We start from the raw sequence: 26,335 nt of genomic DNA on the forward strand, positions 1-26,335 counted from the left end.
ATAACCTTATTATGAATAAAATAAAATTTGTTAAAGTAATTTGTTAACGTCACACACCTTCGGATGAGATCTTTCTTGTTCTTGATAGCCTTGCGCAGAGGGTCGCGCAGACTGAGTTGTATAAAGTCCTGCAGCTCTGCGTAGATGTTGCGTCGTATTGCGTCTGTGAACACTGTCTCCATACGAGCCATCAACACCTGCAGTCCCTTGATCATGGCGATCACTTCAATCAAAGCAAACTTTTCTTCCTCCGTGTAGTTGTATCTTGTAGCCTGTGGGGCAATATTTCAATGACAATGAAATGTTTCATTTGTACTGTTAAAGATGAGAAGGTAAGTAAGAACATAGTGTTTTCTACACAACTAAAAGGGATTCTTCAAAACCGAGAATATTTGAGTAGTTTGCTACAATCCAAGCTAACTCAAGAAAAAGATAGTGACATCAAATATGTTTATATTTGTGTTTTTATGGTGAGTTTGCCTAACAGTATTTGATATACTGTGGCCTAATAACGTTGCACATTCGAAGTGAGTAAATCTACAGACTCTCATATAACGTATGACTCTCATATAACATATAACTCTCAAGTTAGATAAAACACTGAAAAGAAATAAAAGATGATTTCATCATAACAATTCATTATTGTGATAAGGTACACTTAACATGGGAATTATAATAAGATTGCAAAATTCTCGTCCCTAGAAAATCCTCTAAACCTACCAACAGAACATGGAACATGAATTCCTCGGCCAGGATCAGTTAAAATTTTAAACTATTTTGTTTTTACTCAGTGTGTATCTGGATTTGGTTTGGAATTGTAATCGCATCCGCGTATCAGAATAAGAATAATTTTGAAATCGTCTTGTCTCCATTAAAAATTGTCCAGGTAGCCAAGTGGTAATAAATCTCACCATAACATAATTGTGGCCGGTTAGATCTTAAGTGGGAAAGTCTTGACTCAGAACCCATTCGTCATTGGACATTCAATTAATGCTATCCTACAAAAGGTCAACATTCCTAACAAAATTAAGGCCTATACTGTTTTCATACAGATAATGTGAAATGTCTAAGGATGAACACAAACAATGAAGATATTATTCATATTTGTTCACTCACCCGTTCATATTCCTCAGCCTCCTGAGGACACTCGTTGTTCTGGTGATGGTCTGTGGGGTGCAGCAGTTTCCAGGAGTACAGCTCCGTCACCACACTACTCCACTCCGAGAGTAGTTGCAGTCCTCGCAATGCTAGGTCTGATGTATCCTTGTTCTCAGCATCTGTCCTCGTCTCTTTGTACGTGGTTGTCACCTTCAACATGCGATACAGGTTTAGTGATGGAGGAATCCACCTTGTATTGTCTATTGAATATAGTAATCATGTAGTAGATGAGACACAAATATAGCAATAATGTAGAAAATAGTGCCTGTAAATAGAAAATACGTCAAATAACTCTTGTTCTAAATATATTTATTACATGTGTTATTTGACATATTTTTGTACTTTCAGGTAATTTAATAACGCGTATGAAGCTGATCAAGAAGTTATTTAGTACTTATGTGTATTCTGTAAGATTTTGTTTTTTTGTGCCAGAGTGGACTCTAATTCAAATAAGCTTGCTACTCCAACTATTCCATTTGTACCTCATTGCTGTAGCGAGCTAGCTCACTGATGTACTTGACGTGGTCCTCACGTATCCGAGGCAGGTGAATCATCAGGTCAGCTTGTGGACTGATATTAGTGGAACTGCTGAGAGGCCACTTGCTGGGGTCAAAATGTTTGCTGCGCTTTATGTAGTTGAAAGGTGCAATCTGCATGTCACCAAACAACGGGACCACTTCTAGGTTCTGTAAAACAATATCTATTTTCTACCTTATCATAGATGAAAAACACTCCCTTAGTAGATTTCTCATCCTTATGGAACAACTGAAGCCAATTTTATTGTTAGTTCTGTACGTTGCACTGTAGAGGTTGTATTTAGTTCACTATTTGTTTCTTGTTATTTCAGTCATTTAAAATCTTGTTTAACCAATTAAAACAATCTAATGATAAACAATAACTGATCTCCTAGTTATATCAGAGGCTTTTGTGGCTGAGTTGTATGTGTTTTGTAAATTTGTATTTTTTTGGAAATAAATAAATAAATAAAAACTATGTTCCAAGGAAAAAAAACGTATAGGCTATAACCAAACAGTAAAGCACAAATCATGAAAATAAAGAAAACAGAATTTTGTTTACACTAGCGATAAGTGTCGACAAACTAGACATGAAAAACTAGCTTCAAAATTTTCAATGGGATAAGAAGTCTACTTGTCTTGGTTAGTCTATGCTTATATTTTTGTTGCTGACCAAATTTATGAATCATAATTGCTATGGCGTATTTAACAGAAATTAGTAATTTAGATCTGCAAAATCTGTCGGTGGCTCACATCAACTCTGACAATTTTGATAAAAAATCAGAAACAAATTCAACATGGAGATAGAATGTCTATTTGTATCAATAATCAAGGAAACACTAAGTGCAAACAAATCATACCTTGAAAATGCGGTCAATTTTGCATAGATTAAGCTTCTTTTTCTGGTCCAACTTGTTGATATTGCAAAGATCATTGTCCATCAGGAACAATCCAAACCCCATGACCTGAAACACAGTAATGTACAGTTGAAATATTTCATAGTTATTGACAATTTTGTTATTCACAAACACAAAAGATTGCAATGGAGTGTAAGATGCAGTAGTACAAACCCTCTAGGTTGACAACACAAAAAGTCACTGCACATTTTATTATTTATGATATAGGTAATTCATAGGTAGGCCTAATTCATGATGAAAAACAAAATCAAATCTAAGGCTTACCTGAATGGGAAAGAGTCCAAACTGGCACAGGAAACACAAAACAAAACTTTACACTATATACACAAAACATTGGAATATTTCACTGTCACTGACAGCATTTTCAACTAAGGAAGAGAGAGTTTTCTAGATGTCCAAAATGGTGGCCAGTGAGTTGTTGAGTCAGTGTTGCCAATAGTATGAATTCAAAAAACACAGTTTCAGTTTCACTGGCCACCATTTTGGACATCTAGAAAACTCTCTCTTCCTTAGTTGAAAATGCTGTCAGTGACAGTGAAATATTCTAATGTTTTGTGTATATAGTGTAAAGTTTTGTTTTGTGTTTCCTGTGCCAGTTTGGACTCTTTCCCATTCAGGTAAGCCTGCTATCCTCTCAAAAAATCCTAAAAAATCTAGGCCCTTGTGCTCTATGCTACACCCTTAAAATCAAATCTAAGTCCATTCCCATTGTTCTAATGTGAAGGTTAGGAAGTGAAAGGTTAGAAATGCAATTAGCTGGAAATCGACTGTATGACAGGACAAATCTTTGTTAAACCTAATGAATTTTGTTCTGTGCGCCTGGTGATCCCATGCATCTACAAAGAGCTTCATCATTTCCCGGATCTAGATTTATTTGTCTTTTGACACTGTCCACTGAACGCACAAGCTATAAGACTGTGAATCTCAATAGGGATAAATCTATAATGTCCTTCTTTTTTCTTGTTTGCTTGTTTAACTTTAAATAATTTGCCATTTTGGTTATTGCTTTCAGCTATTGATACCTGGTACTGCTCGGTTTGTATACGGTACTGACCCTTTCATGTCCTACTAGGACCTAGGGTCAAACTCCAGGTCTAAAAACATTGTCAAACATTGTTTTTTACTGATCAATTATGGAAAACGTCCACAATAATCTTTTACACAATAGGCCAACGGTTAGCTAATAAATAAATAAAGATGAAGTTCAACTGACCTTAACAAGCATGTGTTTTTCTGTTGGTGTGAGATACATCTTGCTCTCAAACATGTGTACAGCCAAGTTAACGACGTCCGACAGGAGGTCCTCATATCCCGGAATCTTCTCCAGGTTCTCCTTCACTGTGTCCCGGATCTTGTTCTGAGTGGCCAGGAACATTGACAAGTTCTGAGACTCCTGAAGAGTGTGTGAGTCGGCCATCACCTTTAGGAACTGAGCTGCCCTGCACATATATGGAAAATGGTGAACTCCTATACAACTTAAGTTAGATTTGTACAATGCTTACATGCCAGAATGCATGTTATAAGGTTAATATTACTGCAAGACAAGTGTTGAATGGAAAATATACTTTGTTACTATCTAAGATCAGCTGGTTCTATTTCCAGGACATTTATAAAAGTATACATGGGACCAGTTTCAAACCATCAAAAAGTTTCTAAAATTTCTGAATGGAACCAGCAACCACACGATTACTGCTAGGACTATACCCAGCTCATATTAGCTGAATTGTCCTTCATCATTGGGTTTTTAATAAATGGTCCTGACTAAGATACAGCTAGTCTTAAGCTGGGTTTTCCTAGGTGCGGAAGCGGAGAGAGGAATGCGGAGAGCAGAAAAGAGATTAACATGGTGTTCCACTCCACTTCTAGGAAAACAGTAACATTAAATTACCTAAGACAAGTGGAGTCCGCACCCCGCTCTCCACTTCCGCGCATAGGAATACCCGGCTTTAGTAACAAAGTTACATAAATTATCTCACTCCATCAAACACTCATCAGTCATTCATATCCAGCTTAAAATATGCACCAAAGGTGTCGCAGCTTTAAAGAATTGAATTGAATCTAAGTATAACCACCCTTGCTATCCACTATCCAGCTATATGAGTGTCTAATTTAGCATATAGGTAAAGCTATTCAAATGTTACACACACTGACTTATAAATGAATTAATTGCAAATATTTAGTTAAAAATAAGATGGTTTGAAACATAAAGAGAATGCAAGACAAGAGAGAATTAATAGAAAAAAAGGTGGGGTAAGAGGAACTGAGGAAGGATAGACAAAGAGAGTACTTAGCAGGTGCTCAGATCGGTGTATAATGCAATACATGCACTATGTTTGCATGTATTTTTTTACCTCGAAGAATCAAGATGGAGTTAAGGCATATATGGGAAGCTGTATGATGTACAAGAATTTAACCAATAGGCCTACTGTCATATTTTACTAGTCATAATAATGACTATACGTCTATACTATTCTCACAAGTCCATAAAAGGATATGCCTTTAAATTATGTTCTTTTCCAGTAAAGATAAGTCAGAGAGCTATCTAAGGGACTGATGTTTTGTTTTACCTTCTATACGTTGAATAATCATTCTTGACGCTAGACTTCATGTTTTTGAGCTCATCAAGAACAGCAAACATGTTGATGAACTTGCCCAGAGTGAGCAAATAAGCCTCCGATATAAAGTCCTTACGCTTCTCAGTGTGGCACAAACGCTTGACCTCTGCAGAGAACCGTTCTATGGCCTTGCGCTGCAATCAATTAAGTAATACATAACACATGTTTATTTCCAGTAGACATATTACAAATGTATTGGAAGAGTCAACACATTTTTCATGCAGAGCAGTTGTGAAATTGAGAAGTGTGTTACAAATTGTACTTTGAAGTCTACGAAGAAAAGAAAATAATAGCATTTTAAGTTAATAAATAGATCTAAAACTAATATAACAGAGTTGATCACTATCGAGAAGTAAAAACAACCATTTGAAAATTAGAAAATCATTACAAAGTATGTACAATGTACATTACATGTATGTAAAGATTAGAGTAATTTAAGAATAATATCAGATAATAGACTGCAGTACTTGAATTAAATGTTGCTAATTTAAATGCAGTACATTTCTTAATGCTTTCACATTAAATGTCTGTTACAGCTAAACAATAACATACAATCAAAGGAAATTGAGATTGATAAACCAAATGTAGGCAATTGAGGTTTTAAAAAGAAAAACATGACAAAAAGGTTTTCATGTATCTAACATCATTGTGATGTAATTTTGAATTACAAAAAAAGTTACTTTTTAGAAGGCATGATAGCTGATTTAAGTTTCAACATCGTTTGCTATGAATTGTTTATTCATTACCTGAAAATACATAAAGTTTAACAACTTGTTGACTTCAGGAGCTAAGACTTCCACTGTTTTCTCGTATATTTCCACACGGTTTGGCTGCTCGTTGGACTTGGGCTGAGGGATGGCACGTGAGCAACACCTCCAAGTATACAACATAACAGCATGGATGAGGCCTTCCTCTAGCAACTCGTTCTGGTAGGGGGAAAAATGTATTTACATAGCAATAATACCAACTATAACATATAACCATAGACAAAAAGAAATAAATATAGACTGTCAGCTGTGCTGCGGTTAGCGTATATTCCGGCGCCGACTGCTAGGGGTAATGTGTAGTTACGGCGCACACCGCTGCAGAATCAAGCGCTAACGACCGTTTCCATAACAACTTGGTAGTTGGGAGTAGTGTTGCCAACTTTGGAGGAATTTCCCGGAATTGGAGTTTACTGACTTATTTAATATTTAGCAGTAAATTAATTTAAATGGCATAATTTATGGTATTTTTTTTTTTAACATATATTTGTTATACTTTTGTAGTTTCATTACAATGATTCAAAGTTTTACTTTATTAATCCATAATTTTAGGAAGTGGTTTATTCAAAGGTTTTGTTTTATATTTGCAAGGTAAAATCTAATTAACCAGGGTGTCTAGTAGTCGGGGAAAATGGGAAAGTCAGGTATTAGTATTGAATTTCAAAATGGTCTTGAAAAGTTGGGATTTAGTCTTTATTTGATATCAAAGTCGGGAAATTTAATTATTTTACCGCGATCGCGTTAGACAACGATCACGTTTCCGTGACGGCGCAAGATGATGATGATGTCTACACGACCGCGGGAGATATTCTTAAACCGCGACCGTGCTAGACGACGTTTTCGTGACCGCAGGAGAAATGATCACGTCTTTTCTACGATCACGCAAAACGATAATGTCTACACGGCCGCTGAAGATGTTCACGATTTTGCCACAATCGTCGATAAATAGCGATATAGTAAGCATTTTGTTTGCAAGAGTGGTAGTGCTGGTAACAGCTGGCGAGTAGTCGACGATGAAACAGTATAGAATACCAACCGATATCGAACGGCAATAACGCTCTAGTGGCAGATCGCAAAACCTTTCTTTGACAGTCTATATTTACTCTATTGTCTATAACATACCTAAGATATGACAAGAAGCTCTAGTATAACGTGACATATCACTACATACTTTTGGATTTGACTAAACCTAATGTTTTAAATTTAAGTTCAGAATTTACTGTTTATAATAGTAATGACATGTTCATACAAATCTTGATCTGATACATGTAAATTTTGAACGGTAATGGCAATTTTGTTCAGCTATTAACAAGTTTATTCAAAATTTTCTTTGTTTTATATGTGCAGTGCAAATTTCCTTTAAATACAATAATTTTTCTAATCTCTTAGAACTCTCCATAAGAATCTATGTTAATTTGAAATTTATAAAACAAATAGACTATACTTACATGCTCAATATATAGCCTAACGGCTTTGTTATCATCCCAGCAAAATTAAATAACCTCGTTTTAGCAATACTCTTGTGGTATTAGAACCTCTATATTGTCAATTTCACCTCTATGTAACAAAACTCCTATGTCTGTACCTCATTATAACGAACTTACGAAAAATGTGTTTTGACACACATAGCTTAGTCATAGCACTCCAAAGAGGAGATTTCAGTTTCTGTAGAGTTCCCTACGGGGAAGTAGCTATACCATAGGTGGCTTATTAAGGTTAAGCCCTCTACTGGTTTACTTTTTCATTTTTATGTCCCAAGACAAAAAAGACTCAAGTTATTGCAATCTAGTCGTCATACGAACAATTGCGATTGGATAAGGTAATTATTTTATTTTATTAAGTTATTGCATTCGCGGAAAAGGCAAATAACCTACCACTGACTCAACGGATGGTGACTATATCTCAAAACATATATATAACCAAGAATAATCAAATTTAGCATAGGGAGTTGATGCCGGTCCGTGGCAAAAATCCTTACATCAACCATAGTTGATGCTGGTCTGTGGTGAAGGATTTTTTTTAAATACCGGTAGCGAAGGTGTTAAAAGAGGTTTATCAAGCTTTAAAGCCAAAGAGGTTTTTTTTTTTAATTTTCTGTGAACTTTTTTAATGCAAATATATAGGCCTATTGACTTTATCTTGAAACTTACCAAACTAGCATGCACAGTGGCTTCCTCAATGTACTTGGCTATACCAGTGACGAATCCATTTCTGTCCTCAAAGTTGGTGTCAAAGTTAGCGATGTAGACCACAGAGCAAGGCTGAGCCTCGATGCATGGTTGTTCGTCTGGGAGTGTCAGCTCATCCAGTACGTCCACATTGGACAATGCGTCCGTTAAAGTTACCTTGTCTGTAGCCATGTTAATACTATGCCTGAAAATAACAGCATAGATAATCAACATTTTGTGATACTCTTTGGATCTGTTGCTTTTGGACTATTCCCCTAAATAGCCTACTTATTAATCATTCCTTCAAAGTGCCACTTGAGTTGACACTAGCACATATAAAACCAAACAAAATAGGCTAACTTATGCACATGTCCTTTCATAGGAAAGAATTTTTTTTTTTAAATAAGACTAAGTTATCAACTCAAAGACAAATTGTATTTGCATTGTAGATACAATCAATTATATATAGGCCTATTGACTTTATCTTGTAACTTACCAAACTAGCATGAACAGTGGCTTCCTCAATGTACTTGGCTATACCAGTGACGAATCCATTTCTGTCCTCAAAGTTGGTGTCAAGCAACGTAATCAAAGTAGTCTGATACCCTTATTCAGACAGTGAGACCTATCTCTATTATAAAATATATGACGATATCTAGCATAATATTTGCATGGAATAGACAAGAACAAATTTTAAACATATTTTCTAGTAAAAATAAAGCAATCACTAATAGACAAAATAAAGCAGCTAGCATAGGGGAGAATAGGCTAAGCAATAAGTTTAATGGGAAACAGACTATCTAGACTAGGCCTCACAAGAAATCTTTTTTAAAAAAAACAAGAAAAACTAGCCTGCCAACTAAAGACAACTAAGGAAAAAACAAACTTACACAAAAACAATATAAAAATAGTAAAATCCATAAAACTACCCCACAAAAAAATCGTAAACACTAAATCTAAAAAAATAAATAAAAAATAAAAATAAACAAATAGGCTACACGCTGAAACCCAAATACGATAGACCAGAACTGGAACTGAGTAGGCCTAATAATACAAGACAAGGCCCTACCTAGATACGGTACCACTATCAAGTATGAAGACTCCAAATAGAATCCATGACGACACCCTTATTGGGACAGATAATAAAGAGAACATTTCTATAAATAGTAACAAAACAGAAGATGGCGCATTGTGCGGAGTGTGCCCAGGCTCCTTTGAGGATGGGGATACGGCTGTTCTATGTGACGGCTGCAATGCGTGGTTCCACACTGCCTGTGGCAAAGTAAACAAAAGACTATATAACCGTATTAAGCTTGCCCCTATTGACAAACCTATAGAATGGCACTGCCCTCAATGTAAAATAAACACCTCCAAAAAGGATAAGACACTACAAAACACTGAACTGTCTGACACAGCAAAACTACTTGAAGAAGCCTACAACACGATTGATAGCCTAAAAAATGAAAACCTAAACCTACAAACAATTATTTCGGACCTGAAGGAAGAACTTAATAATACTTGCCAACAGCTCATCTCAGCAAAGGAAGAAAATATAAAAATAAACCAAGACCTAATCAAGAAAACAAAAACTACTATTACATTCAGCAATAGCCTAAGTACCACCCACACTAGCCTAAACCCCCTACCCATACACAATAGACCAGGAAACAGTGTGCTAAATAACAGCTGCCAACAAAAATCTGATAAACTCCAAACATGTCCTGACCAACAAATCACAAATCACAACTTAGGCCTAAATACAAACCAAGACTCTCCCCCCAAAACCTCCAATGAACATAGGCCTACACACTTAATTATAGGAGACTCAACAGTAAAGGGACTTACAAATCTTGTCACAGACCAAAGTACAAAAGTGAAATATATGCCAGGTGCCAGAATTCAAGACCTTAGTCGATACATAAACTCAGTAGAAACACTTCCCAAACTCGTAACAGTTCAAATTGGAACAAATAACTTGCCGGGAGCAAAAACCCCTAACCACGTCATGAGACCCCTGTGGTACATGATAGAGGCTGCCACAAAAAAATTTAAAGATACAGCATGGATCATAAATGGCATTCTTCCAAGAAAAGATGTACACCAGACAACAATTAAGGAAGTTAATGAAGCTTTTGCTTTTATGTGTCAACAACTTAAAGTCACATATCGTGACCCAAGTGAACAAATAACAACAAGATGTCTGGGAAGTGACGGACTACACCTCAACAGCTATGGCTCTGGACTACTACATAATTTCATAATAAGTCATAAAATAGCAAATCATACTGTGGAGGCAGATGTGCATACCAACAGCACAGATTTACCAGAAAATGCAGACAAAAAAGCCCAAACCGGAAATGAATGTGAACAAAAAAACACAGAAACTACAGGAGTAGAAACAGTAACCTAGACTTACCAAATAGGCCTAACCAAAAAACTCAAAGTCTTAAACAGCATAAAAAGGACCTGAAAATTTACCACCTTAATATAAACCGAGGCTTACAAACAAAAATTGATCTAATTGAAATAGAAATAGACACTATAAAACCACAAATTTTACTTATCACCGAACATGGACTAACTAAAGAACAGATTGAAACCACTAACATCCCAGGATATCACTTAGCAGCAAAATTTTCAAGAACCAATCACCTCTGGGGCGGAACCGCAATATACACAAAAATATCATCAAAAATTGACTTCCAAACTATTGACACTGAGAACGTATCCAGAGAAATGGAATGTGAACTATCAGCCATTAAAATTAAAACAACATCAAAGGCAACGGTAAGGGCCCGCGCGCACTATCCCGACCACGACCACGACCACGACTCCGACTGGTCGGACACGACCAGTTTTATAATAGGAATAAATGGAACAGCGCGCACTGGTCGACTGGTCGGACCCTGGTCGGGCCCTGGTCGCACGACCAAAATTTTTCAGTTTGGTCGGGCCCGACCCGCTGGTCGTTGCAGCCAAAAATAGCACACAATGTAATGGGACGACGCGCACTACCCCCGACTTGCCTCCGACCCGACCAGTACACCACTCAACCCCCAGGCCCCAGTATTCCTAGATCAATCAAACGTTGAGCACTTGCTTTTTGCGCCGGTCTGTGAAGTGTTGGTAAAATGTCGCAGGAGTTTGACACGGAAAGTTTCATTATAGCGGTTAAAGAAAGACCCTGTTTATGGGATATATCGGGAGCAGATTATGCCAACCGAGGCATGAAGAAGGAAGCATGGGAGGAGATAACGCAGATGTTTGGTGGACGTGATGACGCCACTCCGAAGGAGAAGTCTGAATTATGTAAGTACTACACATTTATTTGTAGTTTTTATGGTGGTAACACAATTTGTGGTTTATTTGTACACTTAATGCTGAGGTATATCGGAAATAGCTTAAAACTTGTTAGTATGAACATTAAAGTCCATTAAACGTAGTTTTTGAATAAAAGAGTACTTTGTTTGGTAGAATTGAATTATTTATATGTATGTACGATGGCATTGTTGTCGGTCTTATCTGTCTGCGAGAGTTGGTGTCATGTTTCTGCCTTATCTCTGTCTTATCTGTCTGGGAGAGTTGGTGTCATGTCTCTGCCTTATCTCTGTCTTATCTGTCTGTTAACAGTTCGCTGTATCGTCCCTAGCAGCGACCCGCGGTAATAAATCACTGTTTACTTTTTCGCATCAATGAGATAACGATGAACTTTAGTTCAGCTATCATAAGTTTTACTATTGTTTATTTTATGAAAATATTCATGATAAAGAATTTGTGTTGTATTAAAATGCGTATTGTTATTAATTATTTTGTAATTAACTAGCATTTACCCGGTGCGCGTTGTTGCGCTAACAACTATTATTTTCAATGGTATACTGTAATTTGTTCCTGACAGTGTTCATGAAGTGGTAAACATACGTTTGTCATTGAGTAATGCTAATAATTCCTGAAAGTTTCATTACAATCTGTTGAGCGGTTTCAGAGTCCATTAAGTACATTCATACATACATTATATACATACATACTTTCTATTTTATAGATATAGATTAGAGTCCTTTTACTAAGGTTAGGATAGAACGGTGTCATCTAAACTAGCCTAACGTAACCAAACAAACCTCTCGAACAGCTTAAAATTGTTAGTAGTTATTCGTGGCCTTGAGTTATTCTACTATTTTGTCTGTTTTCTCCAAATTTATATAGCATGTGATCAAAAACCTATTCTAAATATTGCATTTTTCATTACATATGCTACTTCATTTACCTTCTTAATAGTTTAGTCTTAACTATTTAGAAGAGTTCTTAGCCTATAAAGAAGTCTCTCTATATCTTCTTATTCAATTGGCATTAAATTTCTTGATATTATGCCTAAATATATATTTAAATAATAGACAGTATAAGTTTCCTTTAAATTTTGATAATGTAGTTTTAAATCGTACCTATGTTAAAATGTTTCCCAAATCCTTTCTTCACCAAGGTTTAAACAAAAGTTATATTTACATACAGTCATGTATCTAATACTGTTTATGGTCAAAGCATTGTTAAGCAAAGACATCGAATTGGAAAATATAATAAACATTTTCCCAAAAAGATAACCAGTCTTTATTTGTAGGCATACAACAATCTTAAAAACTGTAATGAAAATATAAAACTTAAACAAAGTTAAAGCTAATCATTTGCAAATCATGTAAGGCATGGAATAGTTTGTTGATTAGGTCTATCATTTAGTTCGGGTTCAATTTAGGAGTTTTCATAGGATTGCATAACAATAATAAACAGTTGACGGTTTCATCTTTTTATTAGTTTCAACATACAAATCTTTCTGACAAAGGTAATTTGTTCAGGAAAATAGTCAAATTACAAGTAGTCGTTTTGCCATGGTACTGCACCTTCATTCACAAAGTAGTCGGCAAAAATGTTTCTCACGTTTGATGCATAGTTACGTCCGCGTCTTGGGGGCTCGTCTTCTTCATGGAATGAGGGGAATCTGTACAAAGTGTCTTGAAACTGTACGCCATCTTTATCTCTCACATAGTTGTGTAGAATACAACAAGCTTTGACAATTTCAATGGCAAAGTCAACTTCAACATTGAGAGCTCTATGTAAAATTCTCCACTTGTTGGCTAAAATGCCAAATGTGCATTCAACAAAACGTCTTCCTCGGCAGTGGCGATAGTTGTAGGTCCTCCGTCGTACATCAAGAGATTTTCCGACATAGGGGCACATAACCCTACGTGATAACGCGAAGGCGTCATCTGCAAGGAACAAAAAAGGCACGGGAACTGGATTCAAGCTAGATATTGGTTTATCTTCTGGAAGGTCAAGGGTGTCTGCCTCTACTCTTTGGTGAAAAACTGTTTCTTGGAACACAGTTGAGTCATTGCATTTTCCGTAAGAACCAACATCAATAAAAATGAATTTGTAGTTGGCATCGGTAACAGCCATCAGAATCAAAGAAAAGTACTTTTTGTAGTTGTAAAATAAAGACCCACTGTGTGCTGGTTTTACAATCCTTATGTGTTTACCATCAACTGATCCTAGGCAGTTAGGGACATTGGCTCTGCTGTTAAACTCTTGTGCAATTCTTAACCAATCGTCCTTAGTAGGCTCGGGCATACATTCGTCTTTCAATACATTCCAGATGGCAGCACAAACTGTTCGAACTATTTCTCGTATTGTTGTAATCCCAAGTCGGTAGCAGTGATGTAGATCTACAAATGTGTTGCCAGATGCCAGATACCTGTAAAAAAGTACTGATTTAGAATAGTTATGCTACATAAATACCCCCGCCGCAGCAAACCTGCCGACTAAGCGAATTGCCGTTTGTCGGAAGTGACATTCTATTAAATGTATTGAAATAACATTAGGTTTAACGAGTACCTAGGTTTGCTGCTACAAGGAAACTAATGAAGTGTGTTTTTCTAGTAAAATATTATTAGCTTAGTATAAAATAAATAAAATTGCCAAGTTTAATCAAAAAATATTTTTTGAATGTAAAGGTGGGGTTGTGACCTATTATTTCGAACTAGATTTTTACCCTGATTACAATGCCGCAAACTGTTTGTAAAAATCTTGATTCATTCTAAAGTTATGAGGGTTTTTAAAACTTTATTTTTAGCCCATTTTAACATTGTGCATTTACAAACTAAGACCATAATCTCAAAATAGTGCCAGATAAAGATAAGTATACACTACCAGTAATTGTCGACCTATTTTCACTTGGTTATGACTGATGTATTTTTTTCGGCCGCCATCTTGGATCCGCCATTTTGAAATGTGATAAATTATTTTAAATATGAAGGGGGTATTGTGACCCATCATTTCGAACTACTTTTTTAAGCTTAACTTAATTCCAAGATCCGTTTTTCATTTTCATTTTTTGATTTTTAAATATTGATATTTTTAACAAAAAAATTGCAATATTTCATAAATAAAACTTGATAACAAAAAATGGATTGCGGCATTGAGTTTAGCTGAAAAAAGTAGTTCGAAATGATGGGTCACAACACCCCCTTCACATTTAAAATAATTTATCACATTTCAAAATGGCGGATCCAAGATGGCGGCTGAAAAAAATACATCAGTCATAACCAAGTGAAAATAGGTCGACAATTACTGGTAGTGTATACTTATCTTTATCTGGCACTATTTTGAGATTATGGTCTTAGTTTGTAAATGCACAATGTTAAAATGGGCTAAAAATAAAGTTTTAAAAAACCCTCATAACTTTAGAATGAATCAAGATTTTTAAAAACAGTTTGCGGCATTGTAATCAGGGTAAAAATCTAGTTCGAAATAATAGGTCACAACCCCACCTTTACGTTTGAAAAAAAAGTTTGCATCCAATATGGCGGATCCAAGATGGCGGCCGGAAATGACCACCTTGTCAAAATGAAGTACTTACTACCCAATAATGTTTGGAAGTGGTCTGGGATTGATATTTGAAAAAATGTAGAAAAAAGTTGGGGGGGGACAATTAAAACTCACCCTGTATATATAAATTTATAAATCTGTATATATACATATTTATAAATCTCTCTCTCTCTCTCTCTCTCTCTCTCTCTCTCTATATATATATATATATATATATATATATATATATATATATATATACATTTAAACGATTTGGCCTCTGGGGACATAAAAACAAAAAAGTAAATCGGTCCCGGGCCTAGGTCTTTCTATGCCTACGGTAATAGTTACTTCCCTATAGGGAAATTCGCTTACATAAAATTATTGTAGATTTTTTTTCCAGGTGCAAATTTGCAGAAGAAATGGCGCCACCTCAAAGACTCGTACTGCAGGGAAAAAAGAAGACTGAGTTGTATGAAAAGTGGATCGGCACCAGACAGAAAAACACCATACGTATATTTTAATATACTTTCTTTCCTCAACAAGGCTAGTCCACCAACCACCACTCAAGCTAGCATCGCTCGAGAAGATATTGAGACTCATCCTGGTCTGGAGACTGAAGATGATATAGACAGCCCAACTGGACCATACCAGGCCAAAGTAGTAGCAAAGAAGAAGAAGCAAGATGATGAGGTTGGGAAACAGCTAGTCAACGTCTTGAAACAAGGCAATGAAGACCGTAAAAAGATGGATAAGGAGTTTTTTAAGGACGAAGACAAGCTGTTCATGATGTCTCTGGTCAACGACTTTAAAAAAATACCAGAACACCTAAAACTGTCTGCTAAACGGCAGATTCTGACCGTCATTGAGGAACATCAGCGTAGTTTTTCTTACAACCAAAGCCTTCAAGCCAACTATCACCTTGCACCCCTTGACACAAGACAGGCTTCTGTTGTTACAGAAAGACATCTACAACTTAATCAACTTCAACCGCTGCATGGTGGAATCGGAAACCAAGGGCAAAACTCTACGCCTGTACTTTCTCCCAATGAAGGCAGCTGTTATGGGTATGAAGACTCCGGTTCGTCTTTGTTGTCTTGTTATCAGGACAATTCTAAATAGAATAACCTTATAACAGTTTTTGGTTAAATTAAAAGTTTACTTCTTGCCATATAAAAAAATGCATACTCTTATGTTCAATAATACAGTTTAAAATTACATTTTGGGAATAATATGTAATTGTTTGTAAATATTGGCATCCAGTTGTCTTGTTTTCAGAACAATTCTAAATAGAATAACCTTTAACAGTTTTTGGATGAATAAAAAGTTTACTTCTTGCCATATTAAAAAAATTTGCATACCCTCATGTTCAATAATACAGTTTAACATTACATTTTGTCATTATTATGTAATTGTTTGTAAATGTTTCCATCTAATACGTTCACATATTGTTTTTGTTTGTTTTGTTTTGTCACATAGTGTTTTTGTCACTAATGTTCTTGTTCTACAATAAACTTACCTTATTGTAACAAGAAGTTTTTCTTCAGTTCCTATACACTTTCTCATTGAAGTATCCTGTCCCCTGATTTCATCAGCAACTTTTTCATGTAACTCATCAAAGCTTTTCACAGACATTCTAGTATAGTTAAAAAACCGGTCTTCATATTCACGTAGCTCTTCATAGAACGTAGAAAACTGCCCTTTCGTAGACCTCACAGTTAACATAGGGTGCACCCAGTATCGTTTCTTCTTCTTTTTCTTAATGTACCTCCGATACACATGCACAACAGCAGCAACTTCTTCAACATCCATCTTGACACTGAAGTTTGTAAAAACATTCGTTGCCTTGGTCGGGTCGTGGTCGGGTCGTGCTCTGGTCGCATGGTGAACGACAACGACTGGTCGGGCGTTTGGTCGTGGTCGTGGTCGTGGTCGGGATAGTGCGCGCCCGGCCTAATAGTCTGCGTATATAGACCACCATCAGCCGACATTGATACATTTCTCCATATATTTGATACATTCCTTAATCAAATATCAATAAAAAACAACCAGATAGCAATCCTCGGTGATATAAATATTGACACACTCTGCCCTTCAAATAATCTAACAAAGCTGGAAACCCTTCTTAAACAACACAACCTTTTAGTGCAAAAATTACCGCCAACCCGAATAACTCCAACATCAGAAACAAGCATAGACTGTTGTATAACCAACCACCTCAACCCACTCACCGAGGTGATAAATAACACAATCTCTGATCATGAAGCGGTTCTCTGCACATTGAATACACTCATAAATGAGGGAAACAAAGAAAAAATAATGTTGAGGAACTTTTCCGAGGCAAACATGCAACTCATCAAAACCCTGCTAAAAAAAGAAAACTGGTCTTCAGTATTTGAGGAAAGAACGGTAAACGGAAAATACAATAACTTCATAGGCATTCTGACATACTACTTGGATGTGGCATGCCCCTACAAAACAAAAATAATATCATCCAAAAAAAAGCAAGCATACATCATGACCCAACCCACACAACAACATAGAAAGGACACCATAGAAGCAAAAAACAGGTACCTCACTACAAACCAAAATAACCACAAAAATGAGTATATTAGGCGAAAAAAGGCCTATGATCAAAAAGTCATCCAAGCAAAAAAGGAGTATGTTACTCACAAGATATCCAACGCATCAAACAAATCCAAAGAATCCTGGAAAATTATTAACGAGGAAAGAAATAAAATAAAGACCTCAGATCTCAAGAACATAAGCCTAAAACTAAACGACATAATTATAACCGACCCAAAAGACATTGCCGACTCTTTCAATGATTTTTTTATCAACATAGGAAAAACAACCGGACCTACAAAACTCTTAAACACCCCAACCAACAACTTTCAGAACAGCCTACAACCAAAGCTGGAGCAATTTGAACCAGTCTTAGAACAAGATCTAAAAAAATTATTCAAATCCATAAAACATAATAATACAGCAGGAATGGATGACCTTTCTGGGAAACTTATACATCACTGTCAAGATGAAATAGCTCAACCCCTACTTACACATCATAAACTCTTCCATAGCCGAATCTACAGTACCAGACAAAATGAAAATATCGTTAGTATACCCAAAATACAAGAAATCTGAAAAAACCAATATAGAAAATTATAGACCAATAGCCATACTTCCAACCTTATCTAAATTTCTAGAAAAAGTAATCCACATACAAATAATGAAATTCTTAAACTCCAACAATAAATTACATATCCATCAACATGGATTCCGAAATAACAGGTCTATCAACACAGCCATATCCGATCTTCTCCAATCCATAACCGAGAACTGAGAAAAACGTCATAACGTTTCAGCAATATTTTTAGACCTCCGGAAAGCATTTGACTGCCTCGACTGGTTAATATTGCTTGACAAGCTAGAATCAATAGGAATTACAAAAAGTGCTAAAATGTGGCTAAAAAGTTATCTCTCCAATAGACAGCAAATAGTCGAAGTAACCCACTATACTAACAACACCAAACAAAAAATAAAATCAACCTGTGGGAAGATGGAAAATGGCGTACCACAAGGCTCCGTATTAGGACCATTACTCTTCCTAATATATGTCAATAGCCTACCTCAAAACCTCCCCGAATTCACAAAATGTATAATGTTTGCCGATGACACAACCCTCATTGTTCCAGCATCAAATATAGAAGAACAACTGGAAAACCGAATTGAAGCAACAACAATTTCTGCAAGCAACAATTTCAAAAAACTCAATCTCACTATAAACCAGACAAAAAGTGCAATAGTAAACTTTACATCAAGAAACACAACAAACCAAAAGCCTAACGCCAATATTGAAATAGTATCAGAAACCAAATTCCTAGGACTAATAATTGATGAAAACCTCAGCTGGAAAACCCATGTAGAAAATTTAACAAATAAATTATCCTCAGCATTTTATGGCCTTAAGAGAATAAAAAGAATATCTGGGAAAAATACCGCACTTGTGGTTTACCATGCTCTAATTTCTTCCCACATAAGATTTGGCATTATAGCCTGGGGAGTGGCACCGCAAATCTACCTAGACCAAATACTAACTGTCCAGAAGAAATCTATAAGAGCAATTAATGATCTGCAAGATGAAGAACACTGCAAACCATACTTTATCAACGATAAAATTTTAACAGTCATATCCATCTATATCTACGAAACCATCATCCATTCCCTAACATCAAACAACAATAGAAGAGAGGACATACATGACCATAACACAAGAAGAAAACAACAATTTGACCTACCATACAATAGACTTAAAAAATCTCAAAACCATCCAAACTACATAGGACTAAAATTTTTTAACCATCTCCCAGATCAATTAAAAAATATTCAAAACACAAACGGCTTTAAAAATAAACTTAAAGACTTCTTCTCAACAAGACCCTACTACAAAATAAAAGATTTCTTTGAGGCTACTGATGACCAAAAATGATGTGAAGAAATAAATCCGGACGAGCCCCCTTTCTTAAGGACAGCGGAGGCAAACACCCACAAGTAACAAGTAACAAGTAATTAGGCCTAAGTTAATTTTAACAACTAGCATTACCATCCATACAAACCCATATAAACTGAATCCAAAACAAATAATTTTGATAACTGAAGATTTGAAGTTGCAATTGTCTCCAAGAGAAACTTTTTATTTGAAGTTATTTTGACAAGAAGAAAATCTTTATATATCCTCATGAGGATGTTACAAAAATATACAGTAGTCTATCTGTTTCTCTACAGTGGTGGTTTCCTACCCCTATCCCTCGGTACTACATTTTGCACCTAACATAGGTTTAGAACTTTTAAGTGGTGATTCAGACAAATTTTGTAGTCTAAAATTGCCACTACAATGCATTTGCTTGGAAGCAACTGGCAGATGTCTTCAGGTACAGTTCCGCAGAACCAGTTTCGAGAACCTGCGATCAATACCTAATAATTTGGTATCATTAATATTGCATCAAAATTAATTTAACAATATAAGGCTGCGTATTATGATATTTTTAAGTTAAATAAAATAAAATGTAAAAAAACATTGATAAAGTTGTTTCTTTTTTATCCTACATTTTGTATGTTACAACTAAAAATGAAGAAACTTACGCTACATTTTCTAAACCCTAGGATGTGGTAATCATATCAATAAGTTTTTGTTATTGTTTGTTTTGTTAACTTTGATAAAATATATTTTGTTTTTGATTGAATAAATACACTTATTGATAAGTTAAGTTAGTTTCATTTACCAAACATCAATAAGTTAAAGATAATTATTTTGTAGGTGCCTCCAAACGAATGTTTAATTTTGATATCTTACTTTATAGTTTTCTACCTCCTGAATCCAAATATACCATTATTTTTCACAGCTGATGAATATTTCTCAAGATATCGCCGTAAAAATATAGCCTACAACATTACAATAAACAAGGTAGGATGAAAAAATTATGAACTAGGCTATTTAAGTTTTTACGGTATTGGCGTTTAATAAATGTTAACACTAAATTGAGTACGGCAACTTAAGTTAACGGTAACTTATGTTTACGTTAGTATTTAACTTAAATAGTTCATAACACAATTTGATGTTTACATCGGGGAAAAATTGTAATAGTGATAGGCCTAGGCTAGGCTATGTCAAACAGACTTCCTAGGCCTACTTGCTATAATAGCCTATAGAGGCGAAGATTTTTAAACTGATGATATGTCTCAGGTTCTCTACCAAACTGTTTAATGCCTTGAACAGTGGATCTACAATAATTAATTAGCTAGTTCACAATAACTAAGAAAGAGGAACTAGGCTAGGGTCTGGGTAAGTTACACATTTTATGGTTTGTTCTTAAAGAGATAATTAAATTTTAACTCTCCATGATGCAGGTTTATTAAACTACACTTTAGAACTATAAATCTATAAAAAAAATAACTTGATTATAAACAAACTTTGGCCAAAATGATATAAGTTTATTAGTAACACAATCAGAAAACATTAAGTTAACCTCTTAGAAATTATTTTATAAAACATCTTACCTTGCCGGTATTTGAATGAGCCTCTAATAAATAAAGCCCTAACTAAACAATTTCATGTCTGGTAAATTAAATACTCATATAGGCCTAATCGGCAAACAGATATAATTAATTAAATAGCCTATCAAGACAACACCCAAAAGATAACAAGATAGACAAATTTACCCTACGACTTGCAAAATGTCTGAGGTCTGACAGGACGACAGGCCAGACAACTGCCATGGACGACCAAAGTCCAAACCCAAAGGCCACTAACGATTAAAGAACTCAAAGTAAAAGACGAACAACAAGGTGACAGACTACAGTAGAAAGGGAATTGATAGGTGTAAGAAAACAACACTTAGGTCCCTATTAGTCGGAGAAATATAGGATATGACCTTAAAAAAATTGCAAGAAAACGTTTTATGGTTTTATTTTGTAGAGTTGGGTTTGCAGAATGACATACTAAAAGTTGCCAAAAATCGGTGCGCGAGAAAACCACTAAAATCAGAATTTAAAATGGCGGCTGTTGAATATTGCAACCCAACTCATCTAGTCTGGATTAGTGATGGACCATCATATGTTTCTCTATTTTACATATGCTATTGTTTACTAAATATAATTATTCAGTGTTGTGTTGTGTTTGTAAGAAAATAAAAGAGTTTACAGCAAATTTTCTTTCATTAACTTTAATTTCACCAACAGCGGCTTTTTCCAACATTGGACAAACTAAAAAAACATATTTCACATGCATTTGTTATGCACATTTTTCGAGATATTGACTTAGGACCACCGCCTGTATTTATTGGGTGGTTAGTACTTCATTTTGATAGGGAAAATGTTTTTGGCCGCCATCTTGGATCCGCCATATTGGACATAGATAATTTTTTTCAATGTAATGATAGTGTTGTGACACATCATTACCAACTACATTTTTACACTGATTTCAATGCCAAAATCCGTTTTTAAATATCTTTATTCGTTTAGAAGATATATTCAAACGACAACTCTCCACCATACACTTCTTATGGACGTTTCGTAGTTTGATAATTTTTTAAAACTATTTTTCTTATATCTCCAGTTCTTATTGACGCTTGTAGTTCGTTCTAGGCTTAAAATATTCAGTAATGTAAGGGCTTTCATTTGAGCTCTTGATCATTAAAATCAGACGAGTTAAAGACCAGCTACAAACCTCAGAACAATATTAAATTGAACTTTTTAGAAATATATTTTTATTAAAAGATTTATAACTCGGGTAGTTAATACGTCACAAAGTTATTTCTGGACTCCCCAGACCCCACTGCTTAAACTATTACCATAGATAAAACATACTCCTCTCAAGGAGTATGTTTTGTTTTATCTATGCTGTTACGGTTCTAAATTTAATAGCTTTTGACATATTTTCCCCTATAAAAATATATCATAGTTGCTCCCACCACATACCCGATGGATGTTGTTCACAAGCTAATGGGTGAAAAAGTACGTGCCAGATTGCTGATACTGTTTGTTTTTTATAATGACATGTTATCTAATAGTTAATTTTACAATAAGTTTCAATATTTTTATTTGCTCGATTACCAGTAATGAACAAGTCAAAATACTACATCAACGCATAATTAAGTATTATAAAACATTTCACTAAAGGTTATTAAAAAAGGTTTTGCTTTAGTCAATATTCAGTGGGAGTAAATGCACTCCACTAAATATTATCATAGATAAAACATACTCCCTAAGTAGATTTCTCATCCTTATGGAACAGCTGAAGACAATTTTATGGTTAGTTCATGTACGGTTTATGTAGAGGTCGTGTTTTGTTTACAATTTGTTTCCCGTTATTACAGCCATTTAAAACCTCGTTTAACCAAATAATACGATCTAATCATAAACAATAACTTGTCCCCTAGTTATATAACCAAACAGTAAAGCACAAATCAAGAAATTAACCCTAAAATAACGGAAACAAAGTTTCATCGATACTAGCGCCTTTGTGTCTCTTACATGAACTAGACACGAAAAACGTGCTTCAAAATTTACAATGGGATGAGAAGTCTACTTGTGTTGGTTAGTCTATGATATTATATTGTAATTGTATTATTATATGTATTATTTTGGAATTAAAACTCAATGCTAGTGGTGTATTATTACTTTGTTAGGTTGGTAATAAAACCAATTCTATTCTAAAGTAAATTAACAAAAGAATAATCACCCGTTCATCGGGCTGGCAACAATTGTGTGGATATAGTTTTCTGCTGTCTTTTGGCGGTGATTTGTCAGATTGAGAATAAAAGAAGTTACATTTAAGTAACCCTATGGGTCGTATTACATTCAATTTGTGAGATATAATTCAACATTAGCTTTGAGATTGAGTTATTATTTTTGTTGGACCTCTTAGACTCTTGTGGAAGTATCGTGCGGTTCAAGAGAAAAGCAATGGCTTGAAATCGAATCAAGTGGAACAACCCTTTTCCACATAAGGGTTTTCAGTGATATCAACATTGTGTACATTTCATAATAGAAGATCCCGTCAATTTAAACTTTAAAATTTACTGGAAGTGTGATTTTTAATCTTGGGAGACATAAACCCTTAAGATTGTACCTACCACTATTGGTAATGTTTTTAACCTGTGTGTCAATCTGGTGTTCTATTGAGGTGGCATAGCCTATATTAGAATTGATAGGCCTAAAAGTTATCAGCATGGATATTTTACCATAGTTAGTGCAGTGTGTCTGCCAGCAGTATGGAACCCAATACTGTAGCTCCGGCTCAGCCAGAAACTGTAAATAATGTTACTCTTCCAGTAGTCAACATTAAGACTGAGGTTAATGCTGACGAAAGAGGAAGCACAAGTAATGGTGCTAGTGCTATAGATGGCTCTGAAGAAGTAACTCCAAGCCCTACAACTGGAGATGAACAGCCACTTAATCCTTGGTCGACTGTTAAATGTATATTTTGTCACGTTAATCTTTCAGCCAGTGAAGAGCCTAAGCTCTTAGAATGTCTTCATGCATCGTGTGGGAATTGTATCACAACTAAAGTCAATGAACATATTCCAGGAGATGCTGAACTTTCCGGTAAGTTTATTTTTAAATTTATAGATAGGCTAAAATGTTTATTTAAGTTTCTAACTTGCTATCAGGTGATCCATCAGTTACGATTGTAGATGAAACTAGTCATCAAGCGGTAAGGACATTTTGTTTTGATCTTGACATGAAGATTATCAAAGTTAAGATAAGTTAACTTAATACCATTAAAAATAAATATTTAAAACGCAACACAACTAAGTTACGAATCATTTAAGTTACTTGTGCTTGTATTGCCTGATAATGGTGACTCCATGTAGAAACCTGAATTCAGTTGCATCTGCAATTGCATGGATTTTCTGATACCCTAGCAGGTTTTAATAGTTTTAAAATAGCCTATTATTATTTAGTCCTAGGCCTAACCTAATCTTAAGGCTAACATCCAAAGAAGTTTGCCTAATTATAATGGAATTAGGCCTAGGCCTACATACTTGCATAAGTGATATAGGCTAAGTTAACCTAGCCTAGATGTTCTAAATAAGTTAGGCTATGGTGTTTGGGCTTTGTTAGCTAAGCTGTATTACAATTTCAGTGTTAACAGTAGGTAACCTAGGCCTAGAAGTGGTTAATTTTTCATTTTTGCTCTCTTATATTGTTTTGTTATGATTTCTATAAAAAAGACACCTTGTCAGAAGGAACACGTATACAACCATCAAAAATCAACCCTAACTAAAATTACTAAGCAAAGATTGTTTACCTACAGTCTTATAATTCGGCCTTGTGTTTCAGCACTTGATTTTGAGGGTATTGTTTACTTATTGTGTATGTGATGCAGGTAGATGATGTTTTACGTTTATTATATTACTACTGTGTTATATAGTAGGCCTAGTTATAACTCATATATAGGCATACTAAGTAATATATAAATGTGAAAGTTTTTGTGTTTGTTTTTTTATTTGTTTGTTTGTTTGAAGTTCAATCACTTATTAACTACTGGTCAGATTGTGCTGAAATTTGGTATGATGTTAGCTCACATTCCCGATTAACATATAGACATATTCCAATTGAAATATTGGTTATCCGGAGGCTAAATCACAATGAAAAAAATAGACATATTCTTACTTCAAAAATCCTTTTGGGCTCCGCCCCAGCGGCTTTAAAGTTTCCCGTGTTAACCTTATGAGTATTCATATTTAAAATGAATTAAATAATTTTGCCAGCTGTTTCAACTACCGGTACACAATTTCTTTGTATGATATTCAATAGAATTAAAAGGTTATTCGGTTTACGGTTTACCAACAGGGTGCAGCACCATTAGTTCTTTAAACATTTATGACAACAGCTAATTTGAACCAAGCAGCAACAAAAACCTGAGTGTGAGACCTTTACTTCTTTCTATTGTTTAGGTGAAGAGGTAGAACATTATGGCTATGGTAGATGTTCTATATACTATAGTAAGTTATAACGTAGATTATAGTAAACCAAATTTTCTCAAAACGTGTCCTCTCTCATTGCAAATGCAAAGCACGAGTATTTAACCACAATAAGCATTGTATACCAACCCTGTACGAAGGACGGGTACTCAGCTAGTAGATATATACAGGGTGTTTTTTTTTAGACTTGCATCTTTATTTATGTAAAAACCGCAATAGATAGAAATATGCAATTTGCGGGAATCATCTATTGACGTAATGGGCCCAATTGTTTTGAATTCTACGTTACATTCACATTCCCCCCCTTTCCCCCCCTGCCACCAACTTAATTTTTTTAAATAGCAAGGTACCCCTTGTGACATATCAAATGAAAAAGCATGAAAAAAGAAAATGTTTGATGAAAAAAAAATTGAAAATCGGTTCATAAATTTGCGAGATATTCCCCCTCCCCCTCCCAGGAACTTTATTTTTTTTAATAGCAAGATACCCCTTGTGACATATCAAATGAAAGAGCATGAAAAAAGAAAATGTTTGGTGAAATTTATTTTTCATTTGATATGTCACAAGGGCGGGTACCTTGCTATTAAAAAACAAGTTATGGGTAGGGGAAAAGGGGGGGGATTATCTCACAAATTCATGAGCCGATTTTATTTTGTTTTCACCAAAAATTTTCTTTTTTCATGCTCTTTCATTTGATATGTCACAAGGGGTACCTTGCTATTAAAAAAAAATTAAGTTCCGGGGAGGGGGAGGGGGAAGTATCTCGCAAATTTGTGAACCGATTTTCAATTTTTTTTCATCAAACATTTTATTTTTTCATGCTCTTTTATTTAATATGTCACAAGGGGTACCCTGCCATTAA

At 35.1% G+C, this 26,335-nt stretch overlaps 4 protein-coding genes across 4 annotated transcripts in view; 2 read left to right on the top strand and 2 right to left on the bottom strand.

Annotated features, from left to right (window-relative positions):
- The window catches only part of LOC128987094 (cytoplasmic FMR1-interacting protein), a 48,333-nt gene extending 30,336 nt beyond the window's left edge, over positions 1-17,997 (bottom strand). The window contains exons 1-9 of the mRNA XM_054407792.1: positions 17,660-17,997; positions 8,120-8,342; positions 5,952-6,131; positions 5,158-5,339; positions 3,804-4,029; positions 2,534-2,638; positions 1,641-1,844; positions 1,117-1,308; positions 58-272 (exon numbers count right to left, since the gene is read on the bottom strand). Of these exons, the coding sequence (XP_054263767.1) occupies positions 58-272; positions 1,117-1,308; positions 1,641-1,844; positions 2,534-2,638; positions 3,804-4,029; positions 5,158-5,339; positions 5,952-6,131; positions 8,120-8,342; positions 17,660-17,829 (1,697 nt within the window). The 5' untranslated portion in view covers positions 17,830-17,997. The remainder of the gene's footprint in view (positions 1-57; positions 273-1,116; positions 1,309-1,640; positions 1,845-2,533; positions 2,639-3,803; positions 4,030-5,157; positions 5,340-5,951; positions 6,132-8,119; positions 8,343-17,659) is intronic.
- On the top strand, positions 10,981-16,427 carry LOC128987091 (uncharacterized). Its single transcript, XM_054407790.1, has 2 exons — positions 10,981-11,446; positions 15,390-16,427. Exons 1-2 carry the CDS (start codon positions 11,269-11,271, stop codon positions 16,106-16,108), a joined length of 897 nt encoding a protein of 298 aa, XP_054263765.1. The 5' UTR covers positions 10,981-11,268; the 3' UTR covers positions 16,109-16,427.
- LOC128987093 (uncharacterized) lies at positions 12,922-21,224 on the bottom strand. Its single transcript, XM_054407791.1, has 2 exons — positions 21,044-21,224; positions 12,922-13,874 (listed from the first exon to the last, which is right to left on the bottom strand). Exon 2 carries the CDS (start codon positions 13,748-13,750, stop codon positions 12,992-12,994), a length of 759 nt encoding a protein of 252 aa, XP_054263766.1. The 5' UTR covers positions 13,751-13,874; positions 21,044-21,224; the 3' UTR covers positions 12,922-12,991.
- Positions 21,225-23,239: 2,015 nt separating this feature from the next.
- LOC128984430 (E3 ubiquitin-protein ligase TRIM33) overlaps positions 23,240-26,335 on the top strand; it is a 40,572-nt gene continuing 37,476 nt past the window's right edge. Inside the window, exon 1 of the mRNA XM_054403750.1 lies at positions 23,240-24,091. Within this exon, the coding sequence (XP_054259725.1) occupies positions 23,758-24,091 (334 nt within the window). The 5' untranslated portion in view covers positions 23,240-23,757. The remainder of the gene's footprint in view (positions 24,092-26,335) is intronic.

Source organism: Macrosteles quadrilineatus, unplaced genomic scaffold (genome assembly GCF_028750875.1).
Source record: "Macrosteles quadrilineatus isolate MER2022 unplaced genomic scaffold, UCM_ALF_1.0 Scaffold_2__2_contigs__length_208266976, whole genome shotgun sequence".
In the NCBI taxonomy this organism is placed as follows: domain Eukaryota; kingdom Metazoa; phylum Arthropoda; class Insecta; order Hemiptera; family Cicadellidae; genus Macrosteles; species Macrosteles quadrilineatus.